Source organism: Panthera pardus, unplaced genomic scaffold (genome assembly GCF_024362965.1).
Source record: "Panthera pardus isolate Hobbes unplaced genomic scaffold, ASM2436296v1 HiC_scaffold_25, whole genome shotgun sequence".
Taxonomy (NCBI): Eukaryota; Metazoa; Chordata; class Mammalia; order Carnivora; family Felidae; genus Panthera; species Panthera pardus.
In genome coordinates this window covers 1,361,534-1,387,762 of record NW_026526821.1, presented here as the reverse complement: position 1 = coordinate 1,387,762, position 26,229 = coordinate 1,361,534, and the positions used below count along the sequence as shown (strand labels likewise).

At 57.6% G+C, this 26,229-nt stretch overlaps 2 protein-coding genes across 6 annotated transcripts in view; one reads left to right on the top strand and one right to left on the bottom strand.

The window, feature by feature from the left end:
- The window catches only part of COL9A3 (collagen type IX alpha 3 chain), a 17,663-nt gene extending 7,442 nt beyond the window's left edge, over positions 1-10,221 (top strand). Inside the window, exons 13-32 of the mRNA XM_053890046.1 lie at positions 114-167; positions 455-508; positions 734-787; positions 1,171-1,224; positions 1,846-1,899; positions 2,636-2,689; positions 2,775-2,828; positions 2,992-3,036; positions 3,137-3,190; positions 3,278-3,331; positions 3,790-3,843; positions 3,953-4,024; positions 4,973-5,008; positions 5,459-5,503; positions 6,595-6,627; positions 6,772-6,918; positions 7,053-7,107; positions 7,549-7,731; positions 8,674-8,751; positions 9,453-10,221. Coding sequence (XP_053746021.1) covers positions 114-167; positions 455-508; positions 734-787; positions 1,171-1,224; positions 1,846-1,899; positions 2,636-2,689; positions 2,775-2,828; positions 2,992-3,036; positions 3,137-3,190; positions 3,278-3,331; positions 3,790-3,843; positions 3,953-4,024; positions 4,973-5,008; positions 5,459-5,503; positions 6,595-6,627; positions 6,772-6,918; positions 7,053-7,107; positions 7,549-7,731; positions 8,674-8,751; positions 9,453-9,643 — 1,425 coding nt within the window. The 3' untranslated portion in view covers positions 9,644-10,221. The remainder of the gene's footprint in view (positions 1-113; positions 168-454; positions 509-733; positions 788-1,170; positions 1,225-1,845; positions 1,900-2,635; positions 2,690-2,774; positions 2,829-2,991; positions 3,037-3,136; positions 3,191-3,277; positions 3,332-3,789; positions 3,844-3,952; positions 4,025-4,972; positions 5,009-5,458; positions 5,504-6,594; positions 6,628-6,771; positions 6,919-7,052; positions 7,108-7,548; positions 7,732-8,673; positions 8,752-9,452) is intronic.
- TCFL5 (transcription factor like 5) lies at positions 10,219-26,229 on the bottom strand. 5 transcript variants are annotated; one of them, XM_053890050.1, is made up of 6 exons: positions 25,463-26,227; positions 24,232-24,418; positions 23,804-23,879; positions 22,186-22,432; positions 19,941-20,082; positions 10,219-10,988 (listed from the first exon to the last, which is right to left on the bottom strand). In XM_053890050.1, exons 1-6 carry the CDS (start codon positions 26,137-26,139, stop codon positions 10,866-10,868), a joined length of 1,452 nt encoding a protein of 483 aa, XP_053746025.1. In that variant the 5' UTR covers positions 26,140-26,227; the 3' UTR covers positions 10,219-10,865. The 5 variants fall into 5 exon arrangements, with proteins under 5 accessions (XP_053746025.1, XP_053746026.1, XP_053746023.1 ...); XM_053890051.1 differs by having other exon boundaries at positions 22,186-22,429; XM_053890048.1 differs by having other exon boundaries at positions 23,804-23,966; positions 25,463-26,225.

The following is a 26,229-nucleotide window of genomic DNA, read 5'->3' as shown; positions in this document are numbered from 1 at the left end:
AACAGGGCCACGGCCCCCGCTGCACGGGCTCATCTGGGGGGACCAGTGGGCTTGGACAGGTGCTGGGAGGGCTCAGGCCTGACCCAGCTCACGGCACCTCATCTCCATTGCAGGGTGATCCTGGGCCCCCCGGGCCGGCTGGCATCCCAGGCACTGTAGGGCTGCAGGTGAGCGGGGGAAGGGGCCAGACGTGGGTGGGGATGTGGGGCCAGAGCCCCTCGACTGCTTAGGACTGCAGGGGACGGTCCACCGACACTCGTAAGAGGGACCGGGCCAGGGTCCTGCCTCTGCCAGGCTGCAGATCCTAGGAATTGTGGTCCTGCCCCCTCCAGGGCCTGGCCCGAGGTCAGGTGCTTCTAGGGAAGCCCCTAGGGCCCTCCGTGGCTCCCGGGGGGCGTGCGGTCCTGGGGGTGCTGCTGGCCCAGGCCCTGCCTTTCCAGCTTTCCTCTTACAGGGGCCTCGGGGACTTCGAGGTCTGCCGGGGCCGGCCGGGCCCCCCGGGGATCGGGTAAGTCAGCCCCGCATCAGGTGGAGAGGGGCCCTAGGCGAGCAGAGTGGAGGCCTTGGAAAAGGGGGGTGGGGGACGGTTTGGGACCCCTGGGCAGCTGACTGGGGAGGGGGTGTCTGTTGGGGGTGCTGGAGGCAGGGTCTCTCTGGCTGGAGCCACGTCCTCCAAGGGATGCTGGCCAGGCTCCAGATGAGAGGCCCCAGATGGCCCCCCGCCTCCTTACAGGGTCCCATCGGATTCCGAGGGCCGCTGGGGATCCCAGGAGCCCCTGGGAAAGTGGTATGTGTGTGTCTGGGGGTGGAGGGTGGCCCCCCGCAGGCCTGGGCTCTCTGTACCCTTCCTCTTCCTCACTCAGACGCCTCCCTCAGTCCCCTGGGCTGCGCCAGGCTGGCCCTTCCGGGAGCAGAGTCCTTTTGTGGGCACGCACCCCTGGGCACACCTGGGCAGGTGCCAGTGGGCACACCTGGGGGCAGGAGTGGGTACACCTGGGGGGGGTTGAGTTCACCGCGAGGGCCTGTTCTCGCTGGGACTTTGGTGTTCTTCCCTCTGGACGTGTGTGAGGTGTGGTCAACGTCCCTCTGGCCCCTGTGACCCTCCATCCAGCCCTCCCACCTTCTGCAGTTGACTTTTTGTTTCCATACCTCCACCCCCCGTCATTTTAGGGTGACAGAGGCGAGAGGGGCCCAGACGGGTTCCGTGGCCCCAAGGGTGACCTTGTAAGTAAAGTGACCTTGATTCTCTGGGTCCTTCCTCCAGACACGCCGACCCCTGGGGAGGGAGGGTGGGGTGGCCCCTGGCCAGCAGCTGGGTCACCGGCAGTTCTGGTGGCTCTGACGAGCTCGTGCCGGGAGCAGCGGGGCGGAGGCTGTAGGACCAGACTCCTGGGGGCGCATTCCGGCCGCTACACTCATCCCGCCAGAGGCCCTGGGCCCTGCGCCGTTGCCCAACTGTGAAATGGAATAACAGAGAAAATGACTCTCAGGTTGAGCGAGCAACCGTGAGTAAAGCTGAGAGATGATCGAGCAATGAGGGGACAGCCCCAATCTGGCGTCTGCCTGCGGACGCCTTCAACCTCGTCGTCCCCCCGACTGAGTCCCGTGGCCAGAGGCCCGGGAGGCGGCCGCGTGATGCTGAGACAGGTCCCGAGTCCACAAGCCCTTCCGCCCGTGGTTGGGCATCCCCCAGCCCTGAGCACAGCCCCTGGTGCCCGGGAGTCATGGGCACGGGGCGCGTGCAGGGCTCCTGGCCTGAGCCTGCCTGGGGACCAGGGACACAGTCTGGGGGGGAGCATTCCTCTTCCTCAAGGTCCCAAATGCAGTGGCTTATGTGTCTTTTAGGGCAGACCTGGTCCCAAAGGAGCCCCTGGAGTGGCCGGGCCGGGCGGAGAGCCGGTGAGTGCCCGCGGCTGCCGCGGTGTCAGACAACGGCCGGTGTCCCTGGTGTCCCTGCACAGAGCAGGCCCCTGCTGCCCCTGCTGGCCTCCCATCTTCTGCAAGTGTCTCCCCCCCCCGGGAGAACCCTTCTTCAGCCGCCTGGGGCTGTCCGCGGCCGGCGTGTGGCCCTCACTTGGCCGAACGCTGCTGTCGCCGTCCGGAGCCTCCTACCAGTGGCTGAGCAGGGCACGGGGCCACGTGTTCCGGGCAGCCCCGACCGTGCGGAGGAGGCAGAGCGTCTGCCGCAGGGGACAGAAGGGTGGGCTGGGTAGACCGGTGGGCACAGGTGTGGGGCATTCTGAGGGTCCTGGGGCACCCGCACCGCCCAGTCCCCTGCTCAGCCCCTCCCAGCCCCAACCCACGCAGACGAGGACAGGCCCCTGGGGGCCTCCTCTGAAAGCTTGCCCTCCTGCTGGTTTCCCAACACTGGGCCGTGCTCTCTGTTCCCACATCAGTCCAGAGCGTGGGATCGGGAAGGCCCACATCCCAGCCCCCAAGCCTCTGTCTTCTCATCTGCAAAACGGGCCGCAACAGAACTTGGCTGTGGGCGTGGTGAAAACCCCGGGCAGACGCGGAGGGCGGCGTCTTCCGCCCCCCCCCTCCCTGCAGGGACTGACACACCGGCCTGGGGAGGGAGGGTGGGGTGACGGGACACGCACCGCGCCCCAGGCCTCATGTCACCCCCCATCCCCAGGGTATGCCGGGCAAGGACGGGCGGGACGGCGTGCCCGGACTCGATGGCGAGAAGGTTGGTATCTGGCCTACAGGGGAGAAGGGGTCTGCGGGGGTTGGGCCTCCCGGGCCTCAGCACCCTGTCCCCTGACCTCCCGCAGGGAGAGGCCGGTCGCAACGGTGCCCCAGGAGAGAAGGGTCCCAACGGGCTGCCGGTGAGCCTGTGGGCTTCCCTCGGTGGTGCCGGGGCTACGCCGGTGGGGGCTCGGGGACGGGGGTCTTCTCCTGCGCGTCCCCGAGTGGGAGTTTGTGCAGGGGAAGCCCCGCTTTGGGGGTGCTCTGCCACGGGCTCACAGCCCGGACCTCTGACGTGCGCAGGGCCTCCCCGGACGAGCAGGGTCCAAGGGCGAGAAGGGAGAACTGGTACGTGGCTTCTCCGTCTTGCTGGGGGTGGGGGTGGGGGTGGTGTCCGGGCCCCGGAGGGAGGGACGAGCGCACACTCGGGGGGCTCTCTCTCGTGCAGGGCCGAGCCGGGGAGCTGGGTGAGGCCGGACCCTCGGGAGAGCCTGGCATCCCGGTAAGTGTCCCCCCTCCCCCTCCCCCCCCCCGCCCTAAGTCCACGGACCCTGCTGACCCCTGTCCCCCTCCCCCTGACCTCGTGCAGGGAGACGTTGGCGTGCCTGGGGAGCGCGGTGAGGCTGGCCACAGGGGTTCAGCGGTGAGTGAGGCGGGTGTAGCCTGGCAAGCGGGGGGAAGGGCAGGGAGGCACCTCCATGTCGCCGTGCGGGCTGGGGAGGCATCTGGGACACGTCGGTGAGCTGAGCCCGCGAAAGCCGAAAGACACCGAGGGCCAGGCCCAGCCGTCCCATCCTTGCCGAGGGAGGAAGTCACAACGCCCGTCGCAGGCTCCGTGAGGTGCAGTGGGGGCTTCCCACCCCTCACGTCCGAGTAGGTGTATAGATGGGATCGTGGGGACACCGGCCACAGGGCCCCAGGCAGCCGTGGGTGTGGGTGCCTGGCTCCCAGGGCTGATGGGCACGTGGGGTCTGAGGGCATGCCTCACCCCAACCCCCAGCCGCCCCCCATCTCTGTCCCCGGCGAGTGGCCAGCTCCCGTGTCTGCCCGGCGTCCCTGGGGGCAGGCGAGCTGGACCCACACCTTCCTTTTGTCTTTTAGGGGGCTCTGGGCCCGCAAGGCCCTCCTGGAGCCCCTGGCGTCCGAGGCTTCCAGGTGGGTGAGACCTGGGGCGGGGTTTACGCCCAGAGGGGCCAGCTGAGCAGGGGAGGGGTCCCCGCTGGGCTCCTTTGTGGGTGCTGACGAGCTGGGTCCTTGTCTGCAGGGCCGGAAGGGCGACACAGGAGACCCCGGCCTGCCGGGCCCCCAGGGCCTCCGAGGTGTCACGGGTGACCGGGTAAGTGGCTGTCCCAGCAGGGGGTGCCCTACCCCGCCCCGCCCTTGCTCACAGTCCCTGGGACCCACGGGGGAGGACCACATGCTGCCGGTGGCCCGGCCGGTGCTCCTGGCTCCGTGGGGGCCCGTCGGGTTTCAGCTGAGGGTCGGACAAAGGGTTACGTTGCTTTAAGACAAGCGTGAAAACCACAACTGCTGTTAACCGTCACTGCTTCTAACTTTCCTAGCGGTCTTGTGACGGTGGGTTCAGTGTGGGTCCCTGTGGTCCCGGGACGGTCGGGCCAGAGCGCCCAGGCGCCCGGCAGGGCAGGACCAGGCCCCACTTGGACGCGCGCCCCAGGCCCTGCCAAGGCCGCGCTTGCCTCTGCCATCACCCCTGCAGACGGGAAGGCCCAGGAGCTGCCGTCCAGACCTCGCTTCATTCCGGGGAGGCGGGCAGGGCGGGGGCCACAGAAACCACTGGCCGAGAAAGCGGCCCTTCGTTAGCCTCCAGGGAGGCGGGAAACCCCAGGGGCCGGGGCCTCTGCGGGGAGGGGGGGGGGGCCGGGGGGCTGTGCTCACAGAGGGTCCTCGCCTTCCCCCCCACCTTGCCCACCCCGGCCTCCTCCATCCCCTCCCAGGGCAGCTCTGGCTCCTGCTTCTGTTTGAGCAGACGGACAATTGTTATTTTAATGTTCTCTGTTCTCGGGGCGACCCCAGCCTGCACCTCCCCAGACACTTCCGGTCCCACTCGGGACGCCACCCGAGGGTTACAGGTGCCAGCTGCCCGCACGGTCACTGGTGGTACAAGCAACACCCAACCCAAAGAGGCCCATTAAACACCCACGGCACCCCGCGTGCTGCGATGCTCTGGCGTCCCTGAGACACTTGGGGGACGCGCCCGGGCCCCTGGGCTCCACCCCCCCGGGGGCCCTGGGCTTCCTCTAAGGCCGAGCCTTCTCTCTGCCAGGGCCCCGGAGGAGCCGCAGGCCCGAAGGGAGACCAGGTGAGTGGGTGCCCGCTGGTCCCGTCGATGCAGGCTGGAGCTCCTCTCTCCCTCCCGCTGTCTTCATGACCGGCTTCTCCTTGCTCCCTCTGAGTGGAGGTGACCGCTCTGGACACCCAGCCCAACTCCCCGGCTCGGCTCCTGGGGCCCCCGGGGGAGGGGGTGTTCCTGCGGACCTTCTGGGAATGTGAGCTCGTCAAGGGCGGCATCTGGGCTCCAGGCCTGTTTGTAGGTCAAAAATTTGTCCTCTCTGGAAAGGCTAGGGAGCTGGGCCTGTGACCTCCAGGTGGCCCCAGGTCCTTTTTATATTGGTTGAGGATTCTGCTTGGCAAGAAAGCCTCGTGTCAGGTCAATAAGGGACGTCAGCCTGCGTCCCCCTGGCCCGGGGTCTCGCGAACCAGCTCCCGAGGCTTGAGAACGTGGTTTAACGTTGGGGCGTGTCGTTCCCAGGGCATTGCAGGTTCTGACGGCCTTCCTGGGGACAAAGGAGAGCTGGTGAGTGTGACCTAGTCGGCCTCACTTGTGTTAACAGCTGAGTGTGAACGAGCCGCGTCCGGGGGAGGCCAGTCTCTGCTGGTCCTGGGAGTGGGGGAAGCCGCGTGGAGGCCAGGGGCTGGGCCCATGTGTCCCTGTGGGTCCTGTGGGCTCCTGTCCACGTGATGCTGCCTGCAGTCACGTCACCGGTGACTTTCGGCGGGAACTGGGGCACGGTTCAGATAAAACTCCAGAAAACTCTGCCTCCACAGAGCTAAAAATCAAGTTATGTTTAGAGTAAAATCCTTGACTGAGCTCATGGACAGGTGGACCTTTTCCTGGAGGCTGGGGCACGACGGTCGTGGGGTTTCGGGGGGAGGGTCTTTGCCCCGTGGCCAGGGTTTCAGTTCGGTGACTAAGGCTGTCGAGGTGTCTGGGGGAGATGGCAACGACCCGGCCCCGGGGACCCTCGTCTCTGGCACAGCCCACAGCCCTGTGACCGTAGCCAGGACGTGGTCAGGGCTCTGTGTGTGTGTGTATGTGTGTGTGCGTGCGCGCTCGAGGTTTATTTTGGGGGATTCCCGGATGACCTTGACCCAGCAGGACCCTGGAAACCCGTCCCTGATAATCTGATGGGGGTGGCAGTTCCTGCCGGCTGCGGAGCCCAGAGGCGTCTGCTCTCGCCGACGGCGGCATGGCAGAATGGGTCCTGGGCCATCTGCTGTCTGGTTGGGACCACGTGCCTGTTCACAGGCAGCCAGGAAGCTTCCTGAGGAGGACACAGCTGGGGAAAGGGAACCTTAGGGACAGACTGTCAGCTTAGCGTCATTTATTATAATGATAATAACGTCCAGGAGCAAAGTCAACACATGTGAGAAACAGTACAAAGCAGCTACTGAAAACACCCTTTAGGAAAACTAAGTCACAAAAACATCAGTGGTCATAACACAACCCCAGCGAGATAAAAACGTACTTACGGGATATCCTGAAGCGGTCAAGTTGTAGTTTCCCGGCTGTTCGAGGCCATCCCTGACCAGTAACACGCTGGCCTGGTTCTCTGGAAGCAACTGCCCGCCTGCCTAGCAACACACGCAACGGCTCCTCTCTCGCAGGGTCCCGGTGGTCCCGTCGGTCCCAAAGGAGAGGTAAGTGGCTGGCAGCCGTCCCGACAGCAAAGCCCAGAGGAGACACAGGCCTGCAGGTCGCGAAGCTGGCTCTGCCCGGAAGCGGGGCAAGAGGGAGGAGCGTGCGTGGCGGGGCTTCTGGGCACTGGTCCCGTTCTCCCCTAGTCCGGCAGTCGAGGGGAGCTGGGCCCGAAGGGCATCCCGGGCCCCAACGGCACCAGCGGCGTGGATGGTGTCCCAGGCCCGCCCGGCCCCGTGGGTTTCCAGGGCGTCCAAGGCGTGCCTGGCATCACTGGGAAGCCCGGAGTCCCGGTACGTGCTTCTTTCCCTGTGTTGAGGTCGGCGTCCGGGGGCGGGGGTCACCTTCCCGAGAGTGATGGCGGGGTGCCCCTGGAGGTGCCGGCCTGCCCCCCTGTCCGCTGACCAGCTTACGGGGTGCGTTTCAGGGGCGAGAGGCCAGCGAGCAGCACATCCGGGAGCTGTGTGGGGCGATGCTCAGCGGTGAGTGCCCTCCCACCCCCTTCCCTGCCCAGCTGCCTGGGGTCCTTGGGGGTCCGCTCTGTCCATCTGCACCAGGTGGGGGCTCCCTCCCCCGGGATTTAATACCAGGCCAGGCGCTCTAAACGTCTGCTCAAAGAATCAGTCACGAGGGACGGGGACTGGGCCCTTTCAGCCCTTCCGAACTAAGTGGCATCTTTCGGCCACTTTGATTCACAGGGCTTTTAAGGAGCTCGCGCAAAGGGAGCGCCTCCTTCTGGGCCTTGACTCACTGCTCGGTACTCTGGCAGCACTAGAGTTTCGTGCCCTGACACCAAGCTCGGGCCACTTTCAATCTGTGAAACTTCCTCCTGGAAGGCGGGCAGCCCTGACGTGTTAGCCGCGGCATAGAACACTTCCGCTAATCCGCTTTGAATAAACGCGTGCCCCTTTGTTTTTCAAAAGAACAAATTGCCCAGTTAGCAGCTCACCTGAGGAAGCCTTTAGCGCCGGGATCCGCGGGCCGGCCTGGTCCAGCCGGACCCCCAGGTCCCCCGGGGCCCCCCGGCTCCATCGGCCACCCCGGTGCGCGAGGGCCCCCTGGATATCGTGGTCCCACCGGAGAGCTGGGAGACCCTGGGCCCAGAGGTGAGTGGCCCCCGCACTCCTTCTCTCTCCCACGAGCACTGCCACGTTTTTGTAATGTGATGTTTTTCTCAAATACCGTCAGAACATCTGGGGGGAAGGACAGACAAACGTGAGAAGCACACAGAAGCCCCTTTATACACCATAGGATGTGCCTTCGTAAAAACCGACACACGTGAACGTTTCTGTGGCAAAAGGCAAAAGCTGTACGGAGCTCCCTTTTAAAGGTCGACGATGCACTAGATGTAATTTAGGAACCAGCTCAAGTCACAGACGCGCCCCCCACGGGCCCCGGGGCCAGCCTGTGCTGGCGGCGGGGTGCTCGGTGCCCGTGATCGGAGCCTCCCGTGTGTGAGTGGGCGGGCACTAACCTTTTCCAAAACGGCCTCGAACACTCACCCCATTTCCAACCTCTAAGCTGCGCCACCGTGGCCGGCTGGCCCCGCCAGCGAGCCTCACGGTCCAAACGAGGGAGATCACGCTCACGATTCCAGTCCCTTCCAACTTACCGATCCAATAATTTTGTTTCTGAAAAGTAGCCTAAGAAAAATACTTCCAAGGGAAACTTAAATCTGTAAATCCCTTTCTTCATCTGTGAAGCGTAAAGTATTCCAAAGTTAGCAGCGCCATTTCCCATATCCTCACGCCCGAACCACCTGAGCCCCGGAGACGGACGCACACACCTCCTCCCCCCTCCCAGACGCCGTGCCGTCCATCCGCACCGATGGAACCCCCGAGGTTCCCTGCGGGCGGCCCGGAGTCCTGCCCCGCCCCGTGCCGGTGCCCTTGGTCCCCAAACCGAGATGCATTCAAGCGTCAACCACCTTGACTGGTTGTGACGCTTGGGCTGTTTTCCTGAGCGTGTCGCTTTGGGGAAAAGCCTGCAAAGTGGGCGTCAGAAGGTGGGTCACGCACCTGGGGCTCACGTCCGCTGCTTTCCCACAGGGACCCAGGGAGACCGAGGAGACAAAGGCTCGGCGGGCGCGGGTCTGGACGGGCCTGACGGAGACCAGGGGCTCCAAGGTACGTGTGCCGGCCGCTGTCGGCTTTGCTTCCAACTCTGCGCGGGGCGTGCTTGGGCGACGAACGGCCTTCTAAAGGAACGAGTTCTCTCTTGGCAAACTCTCTTAGAAGGTCAGGAACTGTCTGAATCACTTTGTAGAACCGCTTACTCGAGAACCCATTCAGGAGAATCTATTTAGTGCAGGCCACCCACCATCTATTTCAGCTAAATTCTAACACAATCCCTTCACTGGCCCGTATGTATCCTGGACGTTTGAATTGACATCAATATACATGTTTGTGGAGAGACAGGGGCTTCCCAGGCGGCTTTCCGGGCCTGGTCTCACCTGCACCCACGCCCTAGGGGCCGGGGGCCCGAGGCCCGCCGGCCCCCACACCTGGGGCTGCCCGCGAGGCAGCGGCCACTCTGCCTCCACCTGCTCGGGGGCCCGGTCACCTCCGTCCTTGCTCACCAGACAACTCCGCACACCCCCCTGGCTCACCACAGACCGAGCTCAGCTCCAGTCCGAGCCGCCACCCCTGGGACAGATCCCGGACCTCCACGCACCTCTCGCTGCACCTCACCTCCTTCCCGCACCCCCTCCCCTCCCCTGGGCCCTTCCAGAGTGGGGAATAGCTCTAAGACCAAAGTGGGGGGGCAGGTGGAATGGCTGTCCATTCCCACCGTCCACACTCACCTTCCTGCTCCGACTCGTCTCCAGGACCGCAGGGCGTACCCGGCGTGAGCAAGGACGGCCGCGATGGGGCCCAAGGCGAGCCCGGGCCTCCGGGAGATCCCGGCCTCCCTGGTGCTGTTGGTGCTCAGGGGACCCCCGGCATCTGTGACACCTCTGCCTGCCAAGGAGCCGTGATGGCAGGGGGCGGGGAAAAATCCGGTTCTAGAAGCTCCTGAAACGCAACTGAAGGAAGTGAGGGAGAAGATGAGGCTGTGCTGCAAGCAGGGAGCTCCAGAAGGTCCCAGAAGAGACCTCGGGCCGCGCTGTGACGTCCCCCGAGGCCCTCCCGGCCTGGCCCTCGTGTCCTCGACAGCAGCGACTGGACACTGGGTCCCTGAGAGCGTCCTCCAATGCCCTGTCCTCGTGTTCTGTCTCCCATGTATTTACAGCTGAAACGTCGTACCTCAGCCCAGCCCTACGTGACGTGGCATCTGGGGGTACAGGCCGCACACGCAGTTCTGTACGATTCCACAGATAGAAAATATTCAGCTTGTTTACACAGCATTTGTGGAAGGACAAAGACATGGTCCCAGCGAGACGATCTATGAAATCTAACGACCACAGTGTAACAAATAAAGAAGTTCACGTACGGCATCCCGACTACACATGGTCTAGTCTGATTTTCCCGCCTTTCTTGTGTACAAACTTTTACCGTCTCCAATTAACAGTATTTATTGAAGGTGACTTTGTACTGCACGAAAGTCTACTGCTATTACCTGTTGTGATAAATAAAGCCACTCATTTGAAAAACTCAGTTCCAAACACTAGAGTTTATTACACAGAAAGTAGGGACTCTCAATATGGAAATCAGGGTGTGAAGTAACCCACTGTGACGATATTTCATTTACGGACAAAAATGGCTTCAAAGGGAGTCTGGAAAATGTCCAGCAGGAAGGCTGGAAATGGACCACATCTCACAACATGGTCCTGTGTGAATGGAGTCGGTACAAGGGGAGGGAGAAACAAAAGAGTGAAATTTCCAAACTACTTCTAATTAAGAAAAATTTAACTTGTTCCAGTTGCTAAGCAGGCACATTTAAAATGCAGATAAAATAAGTAAAAAGCAATATACCTTTTAAGACTAAGGAAATTACAAAGGATGGTAATTTTCAAAGTTATCATGTTAAGAAACATGATGGAATCAGGCAGGTAATTGAGAAGTTTCTTGTCAATTGGCAACGTCTTCATCCCCAAATGGTCTAAGAGGACACGAATGACTAGTAAGTATTTTGTTCTAGACAAACATCTTTACACAACGTGCTTTAACGTCCCCACTGGAGGCCCATCAACTTGACCTGCGTCCCCCTAGAGTCAAACCGCCGGGGCTCCTGGGTTGCACAGACGCTTGGGGGCCCCGGGCGGCAGCCGCCACTGCCGGGAACTCGCGGTCGGTGCCGGTCACTTGACGTCCATGGCTGGGCTGCTCTGTAGGCTCTCCTGTGCGGGACGCGTCACCAAGGAGTCCGGTCTGGTCAACTTGAGCCTTCTGCCAGTTTTACCGCAAAACACACTCTCAAATTCCTGAAGTTGAGAAATGACCGTTAATGCACTGAATTTACAGACACGGAAACTATCTCCACAACACAAAGGTTGTGTGTTGGGGGGAGCATTTGGCCGGCTCAGTCGGTGCAATGTGCACGGCTCTTGATCTCGGGGTCGTGAGTTCGAGCCCCGTGGTGGGGCGGAGAGAGTACTTACAATGAAAAAAACCTTTAAAAAATTAAACAAAGAAGGTTGAAATTATGAGCTAAATTACTTCAAGATATGTAGGCGTCATCTACAAATTCATGTCCCATCTCGTAAGGGGGTGTACAAGATAAAAAGGATTCAAACATTCTTCTCCGTTACATTTACATGTATTTTTAACTTTCCAATAGAGTCTCATGATGCCTGAATATAGTATAAAGCCTTCTTTATTTAAAAGCAGCAGCCATACTTACAGATTTTCTGTCGTAGCATAATATACCACTTTACCCCTTTAGTGTCAGTGTTCCATCAGCCGCATTAAGGACATCAGTGTTTCAGAGCCATCACTACCATCCATCTCCAGAACTTTCCATCACCCCACACAGACACCGTACCCATGACCTACCCCACACACACCAGCAAGTGTTCCGGGGCAGGCCTGGGGTCAGGGGTTACCTCCGCACCCGTAAGACTAAAATCTGGCTCCCGTGGTACCGTCGGCACGGCCCTTGCTCACGCTGTCCTGCCTCCAGGAACTTTTCAAGGCCTCAGCTCTCGTGGCTGGGCAGGCTGGCTGTCCCGAGCACAGGGTCAGCCCCAAGCTCACAAAAGAAGGCAAGTGCAGACAGCCAGATCTTTGTCAGCCTCTGGGAAACGGGATCGTGGGTCTGCACAACGCAGAAGGCAGACGTCCTATGGACAAAGTGTTCCGTCTCTTCAAGAAATAAAGAGCAAGGAGCAAATGTCCACCGAGGGATGAATGGCTAAAGATGTGGTATACATACAATGGAGCATTACACGGCAATCACAAAGAAGGAAATCTTGCCATCTGCAACTACGTGGATGGAACCAGAGAGTATTATGCTAAGCGAAATTAGTCAGAGAAAGACAAAAATCATAGGACTTCACTCATATGAGGACTTTAAGAGACAAAACAGACGAACATAAGGGAAGGGAAACAAAAATAATATAAAAACAGGGAGGGGGACAAAATGTTAAGAGACTCTTAAATATGGAGAACAAACAGGGTTACTGGAGGGGGTGTGGGAGGGGGGATGGGCTAAATGGGGAAGGGGCACTAAGGAACCTACTCCTGAAATCCTGGTTGCGCTACAAGCTAACTAACTTGAATGTAAATTGAAAAATTAAATTAAAATGTTAGGTCCGCAACTGCTTTAAAATAAAATAGTCCCGCAAGGGAGGCAGGACAGGAGTACAGACGAGGCGATCTTGGCCCTGAAGCAGAGTCACAGGAACACAGGAGCTCGGTATTCTGTTCTCTCCATGTTTGTGCACGGACACATTTCCACGAGTTTTTTAAGCATAGCATTCTTATGCCGCTGAGTCTAGGCTTAAAGGTTTTGTTACAGTAAAAAATACATAACGTGACATTTTGTTTTAACCGCTGTATGTGGTTTTATCCGGCGCACGAACTGCCTTCACAGTGTCGCGTGATCACCACCACTTTTCATCTTTCCACACGGACACTGTGTCCCCCGTCAAACATGACTCTCGTCCTCCCGCAGCCCCTGCCCACCATCCCGCTTTCCGTCCCTACGAATGGAACAGCTCCAGGGGCCACACAGAAGTGGACCCAGGGGGCGTCTGTCCTCCTGTGACTGGTTCACGTCACTCAGAGCGGCGACGAGGCGCGCCCGTGCTGCGGCAACCCTCTCTGCCTACGGCTCTCTCTGGCTACGGCTGAGCAAGCGCCCTCCGCACGCACGCTGCCAGGCAGCGGGCCCGCCTCCAACATCCTGGCCTCTGAGACCAGAGCTGCTGTGAATGCTGACATACAGGCGTCCATCCGGGTCCCTGCTTTTAAGTCTCTCGGGTGCATAACCCCCAAGAGGGATTGCCGGATCGCGCGGTGATCCTAGGGCTGCCTTCTTGAGATGCCGTCAGACAACCGTCTACAGCAGCCGCACCATCTGACATTCCCACCAGCAGCCCCGAGTTCCAACTCTGCACCTCCTGCGAGCACCTATTTTGTCTGTAACAGCCACACGCGACGGTGAGAAGTGGTACTTGCACGTGGTTTTGACCCGCATTTCCCTGATGGTCAGAGATGGCGAGCATCTTCTCATGCGCTTGCTGGCCATTTGTTCACCTTCTTTGGAAAAAGGTGCTCGAATCCTTTGTTTTTGTATTGTGTTGCTTTTGTTGCTGGGCTGTAGTGGGTTTATATTTAGTTCACGTCCTGAAAGGGAAGAAGTACTCTGCTGAACGAGTTTAACTTCGGAACCATCTGGAATGGCCGGGGCACGCCACCTGTCCGCCTTCAAAGTGGCATCTGACCAAGGCCACCTGTCATTTCTAACGACTATCCCACTCAGCCGCTACATCTGCACATATCTCTAATTTTCTTCCCGAACTTTAACAGGTTTTAGGGTCTCAATGCAATTTAAGATGAACCCTATTTTGACAGTTTCCTATATCCTGACACCCAAAGCCCAAATAGAAAATATCTGCCTGTACTGAAAAGGCAGAATTTCCCTTGGGAATAATTAAAGCCACAAAGAAGGAAACAATCATTTCCGATGTAAGAAAGCACTCCAGAGATTTCCTGACCAGTGTCCACGCTGCGAGACTGGTGCCGGGCCTCCGCCTTTGTGCTGGGCATCTGTGCGGGCGGCGGGTAAGCTGGTGTGGCCTGGATGCCCACGGGGTCCCAGCTCTCAATCACGAGGCACCGGGGTGGCTGCGATCGCCAGGCCTCCTTGTAGGCCAGAAGTTAGTGGGCGACTGCCACTCTCCCCTCTCAGTCGGCATCTACTTCAACAAAACCTAAGTGAAACGGCAGGAGTTTCAAGGGAGTCTTACAGCTCATCAAGACACCTTGATGATATCTGGCCAGAGTGTGCTAATACAAGAGAAGCCAAACACAAGAAGTGCATTTCTCAGGGCGCCCGGCTGGCTCAGTAAGGAACAGCCAGTGACTCCTGACCTTGGGGTTGTGAGTTCGAGCCCCATGTTGGGTGTAGAGATTACAGAACAAAAACAAAAATAACCTTACAAAAACAAAGCGTATTTCTTAAGAGGAAGGAGGGCGATGGTTCCCAGCACCCATCAGGAAGCTGCACCAGGAAGTCGGGAAGGGAAAGTACCGGCCGCCTGTCTGGGGCAGGGACAGGCGTGCCACACAGCAGAGCAGGAGGGGAAAGTCTGAATCGCCACAAATAGTCTCAACCTAACAAACACAGAATTCACCGAATGGAGTATACACATTCTTTCCAAATAAATACAAAACTTTAAAAAACTGACAACAGAAGAGGTCACGATGGAAGTCTCAACAAACTTTCAAAAATGGTTTCTTTGTACAGACCATCTTCATTGATGACAACGGAATACGAAAACGTGAAAAACAGGGGCGCCTGGGTGGCTCAGTTGGTTGAGCATTTGACTCTTGGTTTCGGCTGAGGTCACGATCTCACATTTTGTGGGTTCAAGCCCTGAGTCAGGCTCTGTGCTGGAAGCATGGAGTCTGCTTGGGATTCTCTGTCTCCTCTCTCTGCCCCCCGCCCCCACTCTGCCTCTCTCAAAATAAAGAAAACTTATAAAAAATTTAAAAAAATAAAATAAAGGGGCGCCTGGGTGGCTCAGTCGGTTGAGCGGCCGACTTCGGCTCAGGTCACGATCTCGCGGTCCGTGAGTTCGAGCCCCGCGTCGGGCTCTGTGCTGACAGCTCGGAGCCTGGAGCCTGTTTCGGATTCTGTGTCTCCCTCTCTCTGACCCTCCCCCGTTCATGCTCTGTCTCTCTCTGTCTCAAAAATAAACGTTAAAAAAAAAAAAAATAAAAAAAAAAATAAAAAAAATAAAAAAAATAAAAATAAAATAAAATAAAATGAAATACAAAGTAGCCAGAGACCTCTGCTTTAAAAACAGAAAAAGTAAAAAGCCAAATGCTTTTACCTCAGTGTGACAGAAAAAAATAAAACCTTAAAAAAACGACAGAATAGGTAATGCTTTGAAATAACGGACATAAAAGCAAATTATGATAGAAGAAAACATGATCAGGTGCCTGGGTGGCTCAGTCGGTTGTGTCTGACTTTGGCTCAGGTCATGATCTCGCGGTTTGTGAGTTAGGGTCCTGAACTGGGTGAGCCCCGCTTCTCTCTTGCTCACTTGCGCCCCTTTCTCAAAAAAGAAAAAACGAGAAAACACTGCCACTGACTCTGCCCGCCCCCCAAATGCTGACAGAGCAGCAAGGCTCACGGAGACTCGGGCACAGGCACCCAGGTTCAGAGTGACAAAGGAGCAGAGGGGGGACAGAGCTGCAACGGGGCCACCAGGGCCCACCCACCAGGCCAGGTGATTGTCCTCGCCTTCAGAACCAAAGAGGGGGTATGTTCTTGTCTGGAAGGTTGAAGGAGGGGTCTGTGTGCGGGGGGGGGGGGGGGGGGGGGACACTGCGCACCAACTGGGGAGACCGTCAGCCTGTCAGCCGTCACCCCCAGGGCCACGGACTAACTCAGGGTGCCCGTCACTGGTGAAACAGGAACCAACCAGTCAGAGGCTGGCGGACGTGGGGGCAGGAATTCCCGCAGCACCAAGTGGTGGTGCTGCCGGGAGAGTGGGCAGTGGGGGGGGGGGGGGGGGGGCTGTGAGGGGGCGGGAGGTGCAGAGGGAGGGGCCACCCGCGGCTGGGCTGAGATTCCCGGTCCTCTCTCTCGACGGCTCCTCATAACCAGTGGGGAAGCTGCAGAGGACATTATCGGGAGAACAGGCAAATCCAGGCAAATCCAGAGGTTACCCCTGAGCCGGACAACAGTTTTGGACGGAAGTGACATTTCCTGAGTCTGAGCACCGTATCCCGGTTCCGTAAGACGAGGCTTTTGTTCTTCAAAAATACACAAGTCCTGAGGTATCTACGAGTCGTTATTAAACGGTTCAGGAAAGTATATAACGAGAGATCAAGCACGACAGAGCGAACGGGCTATGACGTTAGCAACTGGTGACTCTGAGTGAGGCTGGTGGGCACCCGCCGAGTTCGGTACAAATCTTGGAACTTTTCTCAAAGTTTGAAATTCTATCAAAATTCCCCATATAAAGTGAATCATCTAAATTCAGAGTTCTACAGACACCCGACCTCATCTCCCCCAAACCTCAACGTCATCGTAAGCAAACGTGAGGTGGGGCAGAGTGGGTGCAACTTAAGGAGACTTAAAAGCGTAATTAAACGCAATACATAATCCATGGGTGGGTGCGGGTTTGGAGGAAAAAAGGAAAACCGCTACGAAAGTCATTTGAAACATTCCGGGGAAACGCCAATATGGACTATTTGATGCCAGCATGGCGATCAGCCTCGTGAGGCACAGTAACGGCACGGGGGGTGCGCGGGAGAATTTTCCAGGAGACGCATCCAGAAATACCTAGAGGTGAAGAGACGCGACGCCTGGAAGCGTCTCTGAAACCGCGCGGCCAACACGCGAGTGCGTGACGTAAACACGGTAAACGCTGACCCGGGTGACGGGTGCGGAGGTGTTCGTTGTACTGTGTGTATGTTCGTTAGAAAAACAACACAAACTGGCCTGAAACCAACACAACACCGTATGGTAACTACGCTGGAAGTGAAATAAATTAACGAAGAAACAAGAAAGGGCGCCGAGGGAACCAGGTGTCTGCTGACGGAGCCCCAGACTCATCTCCCCGTCGCCCTCTGGACACGGCTTGGTGCCTCCTGGGCGCCGAAAGCCTCGCACGTCTGCGCCAGATGCCGGAGGCCGCCCCGGCCGCCCCGTCCCCCCGCCCCCACCGGTCCACGGCGGGCCCCGCGCGAAACATCAATCAGATGGCGCCCGTGGGGACGGGCACAGGAGACCCCCCCACCCCCCGAGACGGAGCCGGGCGCCTTGGCGGGGGCTCGGGCGCCACAGCCGGCCGGCGAGACCAGCCTCGGCGCGGGAGGCCTCGGTGCCCCCGCCCCCCTGCCCCGGCAACACCGCCCCGGCCACTGCCTGCCGGAGCCAGAAACCGCCCCAAACCCTGACTCCCCCTCCTCTCCGGCACACTGCCGCCCCAAACGACCCGCCCCGATCTCCCCCTAAAACCTAAGAGAGCGGGCCTTCCCTGTGTTCCCCGCAGCTTGCGTGTCCTGCGTGGCGGTTCCTCGTTCCCCCGAGACTCACTTTGCCAGTGAAACCACCGGCTGTTTTGCTTTTAAGGCTGACATGCCACTGCTGCCTACGACCCTCCAGACCCCCCGCCACCCCTGCTGCAGGCAGGGCCCACAGAGCAGCTCTCCTCGTGACAGGACCGACACGCCCCTGCATCGTCCGCTCGGCCAGCAGGCTCTTGGTCTCATTCGAAGGGCGACCCCCCGGCACCCTGAACAAGCCTGGGTGCAGTGACCTGCGGAACGAAACGTGTACTAAAACAACTCGGGAAGGGGCGCCTGGGTGGCTCAGTCGGTTAAGCGTCCGACTTCAGCTCAGGTCACGATCTCGCGGTCCGCGAGTTCGAGCCCGTGTCGGGCTCTGGGCTGACGGCTCAGAGCCTGGAGCTTGCTTCCGATTCTGTGTCTCCCTCTCTCTCTGCCCCTCCCCCGTTCATGCTGTGTCTCTCTCTGTCTCAAAAATAGATAAACGTTAAAAAATTAAAAAAATAATGACTCTTGATTTTGGCTCAGGCCACGACCTTGTGCTTCATGAGATCGAGCCCCACATCAGGCTCTGCAGTGAGTGTGGAGCCTGCTTGGGATTCTCCCTTCCTCAGTCTCTCCCTCTCCCTCTCCCTCTATCCCTCCCTCCCTCCCTCCCTCCCCCCCCCTCGCTTGTAAATGTGCGTGGGCTCTCTAAATAAACAAATATCAATTTTTAAACACACATATATACACATATGTATGTATGAACGTACGTAAGCTTTTTCCAAAAACGACACACAAGTGGCCAACAGACACGTGAGGCCCGACATCACTCCTCATCAGATCAAAACGACACTGAGATACCACCACCTCACACCTGTCCGAGCGGCTCAGACTCACAACTCAGGAAACAACAGGTGCCGGTGAAGATGCGGAGAAAGAGGAACCGTTTTGCACTGCAAACCGGTGGAATGCAAACCGGTGTAGCCGCTCTGGAAAGCAGTGCGGAGGTTCCTCAAGAAGTTAAAAACAGAAGTACCCTACGACCCAGCCGTCACACTTCCCTGTATTTGCCCAAAGGCTACAAGAATGCTGATTCGAAGAGGCAAATTCACCCCGATGTTTACAGCAACACTATCGACAATAGCCAAACTATGGAAAGAGCCCAAACGTCCGTTGACTGACGAATGGATAAAGATGTGGTGGATACACACACACACACACACACACACACACACACACAGTGGAACAGTACTCAGCCATCAAAGAGAGTAAGAGCTTGCCATTGGCAACGACGTGGATAGAACTAAAGTATGATAGTGAAACATGTCATTCAGAGAAAAACACATACTGTATGATATCAAACAAATGGGCAAAGGAATAAAGAGACTAACCAAGAACCAGACCCTCAACTACAGAGATCACATCACACCGACGGTCGCCAGAGGGGAGGGGGGTCGGAGGACGGGGGAAACAAGTGAGGGGATGAAGGAGCGCACCTGTCGTGACGAGCACCAGGGGACGTGTGGGAGTGCCGAATCCCTACGTTGTACACCTGAAACTGGTATCACGCTGTGTGTTCACTAACTGGAATTAAATAATAACAAAAATACATAAAAGCTTTATTTTATCAAAGTTAACAGTCGATCTCCAACACGTAATGTCAAAGAGTAAGTGCATCATAAACAACCGTAAGTGATCCAGTTAGAAGAGACGGGACGTAAACGCTGCTCTACAACGCGTACAACGGAAGGACGGAGCCTTGCCGTGCGGAGACACGAGGGAAACGGAAAACCGCCTGCGGTTCCGGGCCCTTCCGGGATCTAGACACGAGAGGCTCTTTCTAAAAGGCTTCCACGTTTCCGCGCCAACCTCAGCTCAGCGCCTAACGGGTGCTGAGCCCACAGCGGCAACCACACGACGGCTTCGACAAGGAGCGGGGCCGGGGCGCTGGGCTTGCCTCGTTGAGGCCTCGCCACCACTCCCCCTGGCCACCAGCATTCTGAGGCCAGTACCTGCAGCCGCGGTCCCCCCGAGGCAGAGCACTGAAGCCAAAGCCGCGAACGCCTCCGTTCTTCCATCTGAACCACCAGGGAAGGGGCGGCCGGACTCCCATTCACACCATGCGTTCGGTCCTACCTGGAGCCACGCTCGCTCGCTACGATTGCCCCTGGGACTGGACAGACAGGGTCAGGCAGCGCTGGCTGCAACAAGGAGCCAGATGCTTGGGCTCCGAAGCCCCCAAGTCGTCCCCGGTCACGCGGCCCACCGAAGAGTCTCGCTTCTCCGCCTTCTGAGCGCACGTGAATTCCAGACTATTTAACACGTATCTGTCTCTCCCTTAACTATTCTTGCTTCATCCCATCATAAAGTTTTCAGAGGGTAACGAAAGACCACGTCTCCCAGGTCTCTGACACCCCTTCAAGCCCCACAATCCACTGCACACAGCAGGCGCTCGATCTATGACCTGACAACCAATACTCAGTCACTCACACCGTGCGTCAGTGAACGGACCCCGGCCGTGATTCTCATTTCGATACACGAAGAGCTACATCATTAACGAGCGGAGTTCTGTTCTCAGTGAACTCAGTACCTGACGCTGGATTCCAGCAAGAACAGTCTGGGATATCTCAGGGAAAGAAGGATAAGGAAGATCTCTGGTAAGTTTATAAAATTCGAAAAATCTACCTGCTCCGAATACTGACCTTCTTAAGAGAATCTCCGTGTCTCTCCTGAATGTACTTCAGGAACGCTGTGGTCCACTGGAGCGTGGTTGCCTTATCTGTCTCGGCATTGCAGAAGGGGACTAGAAGATTCAACTCATCGCAACAAATGCGGATTCTGCGCCTACGGTCAAAATCCAAAGTGATCACCCAGAGAAGCAGAAGCAATACCAAGCAGTAAAGCAAATGTCTGAATGTGTCGCTTGTGGCCCGGCCACCGAGTGCGTGCTCAGGACCACGCTCCGCCACGACCGTGCGGCCCTCCTCCACAAGGCCGACCTGCTGCAGGGGTTTCCACGGACTTCTCGTGGGTCAGGAGCAAGGGCCAGTTTCCAGTCTCCAGACCAAGCATGGACCCAAGCCCCGGAAACGCGAAGCAAAATTTTGTGGGGGGTTTTCTGGGTGGACAGCTCTCCTTGGGCCAAGGAGCTCACCCACAGCTCAGGGTTGCAGCTATGATCGGCAAGGGACCCCGGGTCAAAAGGATCACCCACGACCAGTCTGATAATGCCCCAAAACCCAGTCATTTGAGAGATCATTCATTTTTTGGAGATCGTTTACATCCCAAGTGGTCTCATGATTTACACCATTTTTAGCTCTTCCCGATTACCAGCTTATACAACCCTCGTTGCCCATCTTCCCAAGCATACGCTCAGAATCTGTCGTAGCGATCTCATGAGGTCAATGTGACAGCTGGCATTTACGAGATGCTAACTTCTACACAGAGGCAGACACGTGTGACGTACACACGTGTTTCATCCTGTCTCCAATCCGTGTGGTAGCCAGCTCTGCTTTGTAGATAAGAAACTCAGATGAGAGGTGATCCCTCTGCAGGCTGTTAAACTACGAAAAGGCAGAGTAAAAATCTAAGCTCTCGCTGTCAGCATATGGTAGAAGGGTTTTCACATAGTAGGTATTAAATAAATGTTTATGTGATAAATATCAGAATAGGAAAAATGTCCTTTCTGGTTCGAAAGTCCTTGCTGACACAGCGCTTCAAGTAGAGTGTGTGAGTGTGTGTGTGTGCCAGTGGGTGTGAGCGCACCTGTGTATGAAGGAGATCTAGCTGGGCAGCTAGCTCTAATATATCCTTTTAAAAGGAAAGAAGTCGCCTTGGGTCAACATTCGCCCTTCATAGTTGAACGTCTGCCTTGCCGCATGCTATAAAAAGGAAACTGGTACAAAGTTCTCAATGAATGACTATGTTAATTATGTTAGGGAAACATCAGGTAAAAATCCAGCTGTAATAGAGAAAAACTAGCCACCTTTTGATTCTACATAAAATTGCAGATTCAGGGCGCCTGGGTGGCTCAGTCACTTAAGCATCTGACTTCAGCTCAGGTCATGATCTCATGGTTCGTGGGTTTGAGCCCCGCATCGGGCTCTGTGCTGACAGCTCGGAGCCTGGAATCTGCTTCGGATTCTGTGTCTCCCTCTTTCTGCCCCTCCCCTGCTCATGCCCTGTCAATCTCTCTCTCTCTCTCTCAAAAATAAATATTCAAAAAAATATTGCAGATTCTAAATAAAACCTGCAGATAGAACGACAGTTCTAACCCCTTTCTTTCCCAACATTCTTAAAAGAACCAGGCAAAGCGAAGTGCCCCACTGTGCACCCTGGCCATCTCCCAGCAGCCTACTCACAAGGCGGGCCCCTGATGGCATCTGGACACTCAGATTCCAGGGGTTCCCAGCACCGTTAGTTAGGAGGGGCTCCCTGCACCCACAACATGTGCGTAAACATGGCTTATGCTGTGCATCGGCTCTTCTCCTGGGGTCCTGGGACTGGCTGCTTGGCAGGTAGGAATGCCTCCATGACATGCCCGCCAAGAAAATCTCGGGGCCCTGAGTCCCTCAGGAGCTTTCCCAGCTGGCCACAGCTGGTGCTGGGGTTGCTGAGTGCATCTGGGAGTCCCCTGGGAGGGGACACCTGGGAGCCTACAACTAGCTCACTGGACGCCCATCCCCCACCCAGCACCTTTGGTAATTTTGCAGGTTCCTTTCTCTGTAATAAATCAAAGCCCTAAGTCCTAAAGAATCATCAAACCTGGGAGGTGGTCCTGGGGACCCCGATCCCCCCAGCAAAACAAAGTCAATATTCACTCTGGCCAACCTCTCTCCACTTTGAACACATTGTGAATCGACTAAACTGCTGTCTCATCAATAACTTGCCTATTACCGCTAATAACTGGAATAAAGTTGCGTGCTGATGAACAACCACACGAGTTACCTTCTATCTCTTTCCATGCGGTTATGCCTCTCCCTGCGCTGCGACCTTCCTCCCTGGGGCCCGCTCTGGCTCTGCTCCCCGAGGTTTGCCTGCGAGGACTCCGCGGGTGGCCAAGCGCCCTGTGCGGCGGTGGAAGCTTCACCCACGTTCTGAATCTCTCCAAGGGCTCTTCGTTCTACGTTTGTGTCCAGCTGACGAATTCTACTCCGGTTCCTCTTATTTATTGCTTGCTTACATAGCGCTTCTTCTTTGCAAAAGAAGAAAAAAGTGTATTTTAATTTTTTATTTTACTTAACTTCTTCCCATTAGTGCTGAATACCTTTGGTGCCATTTTCAACTCCAGACATACGCATTCACGAGCAAGGGACACACAGAACTCAACAGGAAAAGCTGCACCTACTCCAGGAACTTGTACACAAAGCTCCAAGGTTCAAACCACAAACCTGAACATGAATCTGTAACCAAACGAGAACACTCCGAGTATTATGTAATCAATACAACCTTGTCAAAGGTCCCCTGTTAATCAGCAGATGTTAACTACCACCTACGAACGGAGAAACCAAGAAGTTATTGAACTTCTCTGACGTTCAGAATGAAAAAAGATTTTTTTTCTCCAGAAGATTTTCTTTTATGCAATTATTCTAACGTGACGGCGGATACTCTAACCGCAGTGCCCAGAAGACAAAACATAGGTGGCCTACGGTTAAACATGCCCTCACCTCACAAGTGATTCTGCCCACACGAGGAGTGACCACCTCCTAGCTTTGACTTCTGCTGGAGGAACGCGGCAAATTTCGTCACACGCAGAGCGGGAGGCCCCCAGCTAACACGTGCGGGGTGTGCATTCTCAGGATGCCAAACAAAAGCCAAATAAATCTGTGGCACAGGAGTCACCACCACATCTTTCAGAGCGGGGGACCCGGTGGGGAGCTCAGTGCTGGGAACGCTTTGTTCCTGAAGCTGAGAACTTAGCACACGGTCTGACTAGCAACCTTTAACTCTGCAAACGGTAACATGCGCTTCTGCACGGAGACGCAGAACCACGAGAACTGCCCGCTGCCTCGGCGACTCCGCCGCTCCTGCCCTCGCCGGCTCTGGAAAACCTTGGGGTTATCTCGTCCAGTGAGTCAAAAAATAGTTGGCTCCCAGGGAGAAAGGGATTGCGAGCTCACTCTCAAGATGAGCAAGGTTTGCCTTCAGCAGTTTATTTCTAAACCCTTCTGAATCACCTTATGGCCTCTTGTCCCCAACTCAATCCTCTGCCCATCTGTAGATTGTCTCCTAAAGCTTTTAGCAGGTTTCAGACTCCTGGCTCACTCATGAAATATAAAATAAGAAAAAAACAAAAACAACGCTATTAAGTGCTTTCGGCAACTTGCAGGAAACGGTAAGTTTACGGAAGCCCGTCATTCTTCCGTTCACGGAGATCGCTAGCAAGAGGAGCCTCCAAACTCAATGTTTCCACACTAAGTACAAATATGTTTGGAATTCGAAAGAAAGTTCAAAGTGAAGAAAAGTCCCCCACGTGGAAATTCACTTCCAAGACCATGTCATGTTTACAAACCTCCCCCCCACCAGAATGACATCAGGGCAGCGCCCGCTCCCCTTTGTGGCTTACCTCCTACTTTAATCCAAACCTGCTCAGGCAAAGCTTTGTTTCTACCGCCCAAAGTCTGTTTAGTGGATTCAACTTCCTGCTGGTAACAGAAAGAAAATGCTCTAGGCAATCCAATATCCTGATGCTTGGCAGCTTCGAGTATAGAACATGGGTTACTAGAGCTCTGGAAAAACGAAGCCACAGGAACTTTATCAGCATGAGACCCAGTCGGTCCCCTCGATTCCACACAAAGCACATGCACTTCCACAGAAATCACGCCAAAGACATCATGCGCTACACAGAGGATTTTAAGACATTCCCCGACCACATAAACACTCTCGACGTTAAGGATTATTAAGCTCGGCGAAAGAGAAATCCTTCAGATCAAATGAACTCAACTCAGATCCATTCGCTACAAAAGAGCAAAGCGGGACCAACTGTCCCCTTACCTGCACCTGCGACGGGTTCGAGCCGGCGTTGGCCGAGCAGGCGTTGGCCGTGAACACGGGGTACGTGAACTGCAGGGCCGTGGCCGCGGTGGCAGTTTTATTTTTCACTAACGTCGTGCATTTGTTTTGTTGCTGATGAAGAGGGACGTTCATTAATTCGGAAGGATGTCGGATAAGAGTGACCAAACTGCCGAGACAAAAAAAAAACATGTGACGAGTGTGTTGCGGGAAATGTCCCGAAGCGGTACAATCACCTTTTCTAGAACGCGCAAGTCTGTTAGGGTGAACGAATGCCCCTCATCACAGAAACCTCTGGCGAACAATCACCGACTGGTGCCGCGGCGCACAAGCTCAAGCTTCTTCCTCACGGAGGATCGGGAGGCTGTGTGTCACTGACAATCTCTCTTGCTCTGTTGTTTTGGCCATTCTCCAAACTCTGATGACTGAGGGCGAAATGGGGACCACCACTGGCTAGGGACGGACAGAAAGCCGAGGAGCCGCCGCAGCACACGGGCCGCTCCTCTCCAGGAGTCGCCCCTGGGGCAGGACTGGCGGGCTGGCGGCCTGGCTGCAGGAGAAGCTACGCTCTGTGGTCAAAGCCTCAGGACAAGACGCTTTCCTTCCACAAGGCTGCGTCCGTGCGCGCAGTGAAGACACCGCTAACCTGAGTCAACATGGGGGAAACACACCTCTCCTGACACGCAGGCGGGTAATTCGGTGCTCAGAAGCACTGGCACACCGATCTCAACTGGAACTTAGCCCTTCCGCGTGCAGACAGCGCTGACCACAGAAGCCCACGCTCTGGGGTGTGTACTCAGTACTCCCAAGTGCTTGCTCACCGGCACCTGCACAGGGCACAGAACCTTGCAAGTCGGCCCCCTGTTAAGATGCCAGCCGGGAGGAGGCTGGGGGCTTTCTAGCGGCTGACTTGACCTGCGCCCAGACCCAGCTGGGCCCAATCCCTATTAAAACGCAAGCTGCGGTGGCGCTGGCTTTGCACCAGATCACCTGGTCTCTACCCAGACCCGGCCACGCAGATACCAGTCACAGCCAGGCCGGCGGCCTCCTCACCAGGGGTCCGCATGTGCACCCAGACTGAGACTTCGGCCTCTGCACGGGACCTTCCGGTCCGCACCCCGACGGAGGCTGGCGGCCTCCTGTGCGCGCAGACCCGGCGCGGCCCGCCCCCCGCGCCCTCCCCGCGCCCGGCCGCCCCGGGGTGGACACCCACTTGTTGAGCGCCACGCCGGGCTCGGGGGGCTCGGCGCCGCGCGGGGCGGAAGGCGGCTCAGCGGGGATGCTGTTGAAGCGGTCCTCCAGGCGGACGCGCACGGCCGACTTGGCCCGCGCCTCGGGCGCGCCCTCCGCGTTCTCCTTGCCGCCGCCGCCGCCGTCGGGCGCCTTGGGCCGCGGCGCGCCCGGGCCGGGGCCGTCGGCGCCCGGCGTCTTCTCGGCGGCGGCGGGGGCGCCCGCCTCGCTGAGCAGCATCATGCGCAGCTCCTGGAAGTCGACGTGGCCCAGGCAGGGCGCGGCGCCCGCGAAGCCGCCGTCGGCCAGCGCGGGCGGGCACAACACCGGGTACACGGACGCCGCGCCCCCGGCCGCCGCCGCCGCCGCCGCCGCGCCCCCCGCCGCCGCGAAGCCGCCCGCCGCCGTCGCCGCGCCCGGCGCCGTGGCCGCCAGAAAGGCCGAGCTGAGGCGCGCGTCGAGCTCGCCGTCGGCCGCCGCCGCCTCCATGTGCGAGTAGAGGATGTGCTGCAGCTGCGTGTACTCCACCTCCGTCATCTCCACCAGGCTCAGGTCGGTGGTCGTGAAGCTCAGCCCCGCCTCGCCCGGCGCCGCGTCCGCGCCCTCGGGGCCCGCCGGCCCGCCCGCCTGCGGCGGCTCCCGCGGCCCGGGGCCCGACATGCCGGCGCCAACGGCGGGGCGCGCGGCGGGGCCGGCGGGCACCGGGCCGGCGCGGCGTCGCCGGGCGACGTTGGGGGGGGCGGGAAACCG

What these genes read in the sequence shown, in the direction of transcription:
- TCFL5 (XM_053890048.1), bottom strand. Translation starts at nt 26,139, where the DNA reads ATGTCGGGCCCCGGGCCGCGGGAGCCGCCGCAGGCGGGCGGGCCGGCG. An exon ending in CCCGGCGTGGCGCTCAACAA is followed by an intron (nt 24,419 to 25,462) that starts GTGGGTGTCCAC and finishes TTGTCTCGGCAG; the next exon opens with TTTGGTCACTCTTATCCGAC. An exon ending in GGTTTGGATTAAAGTAGGAG is followed by an intron (nt 22,433 to 23,803) that starts GTAAGCCACAAA and finishes TCTTTTGCAAAG; the next exon opens with AAGAAGCGCTATGTAAGCAA.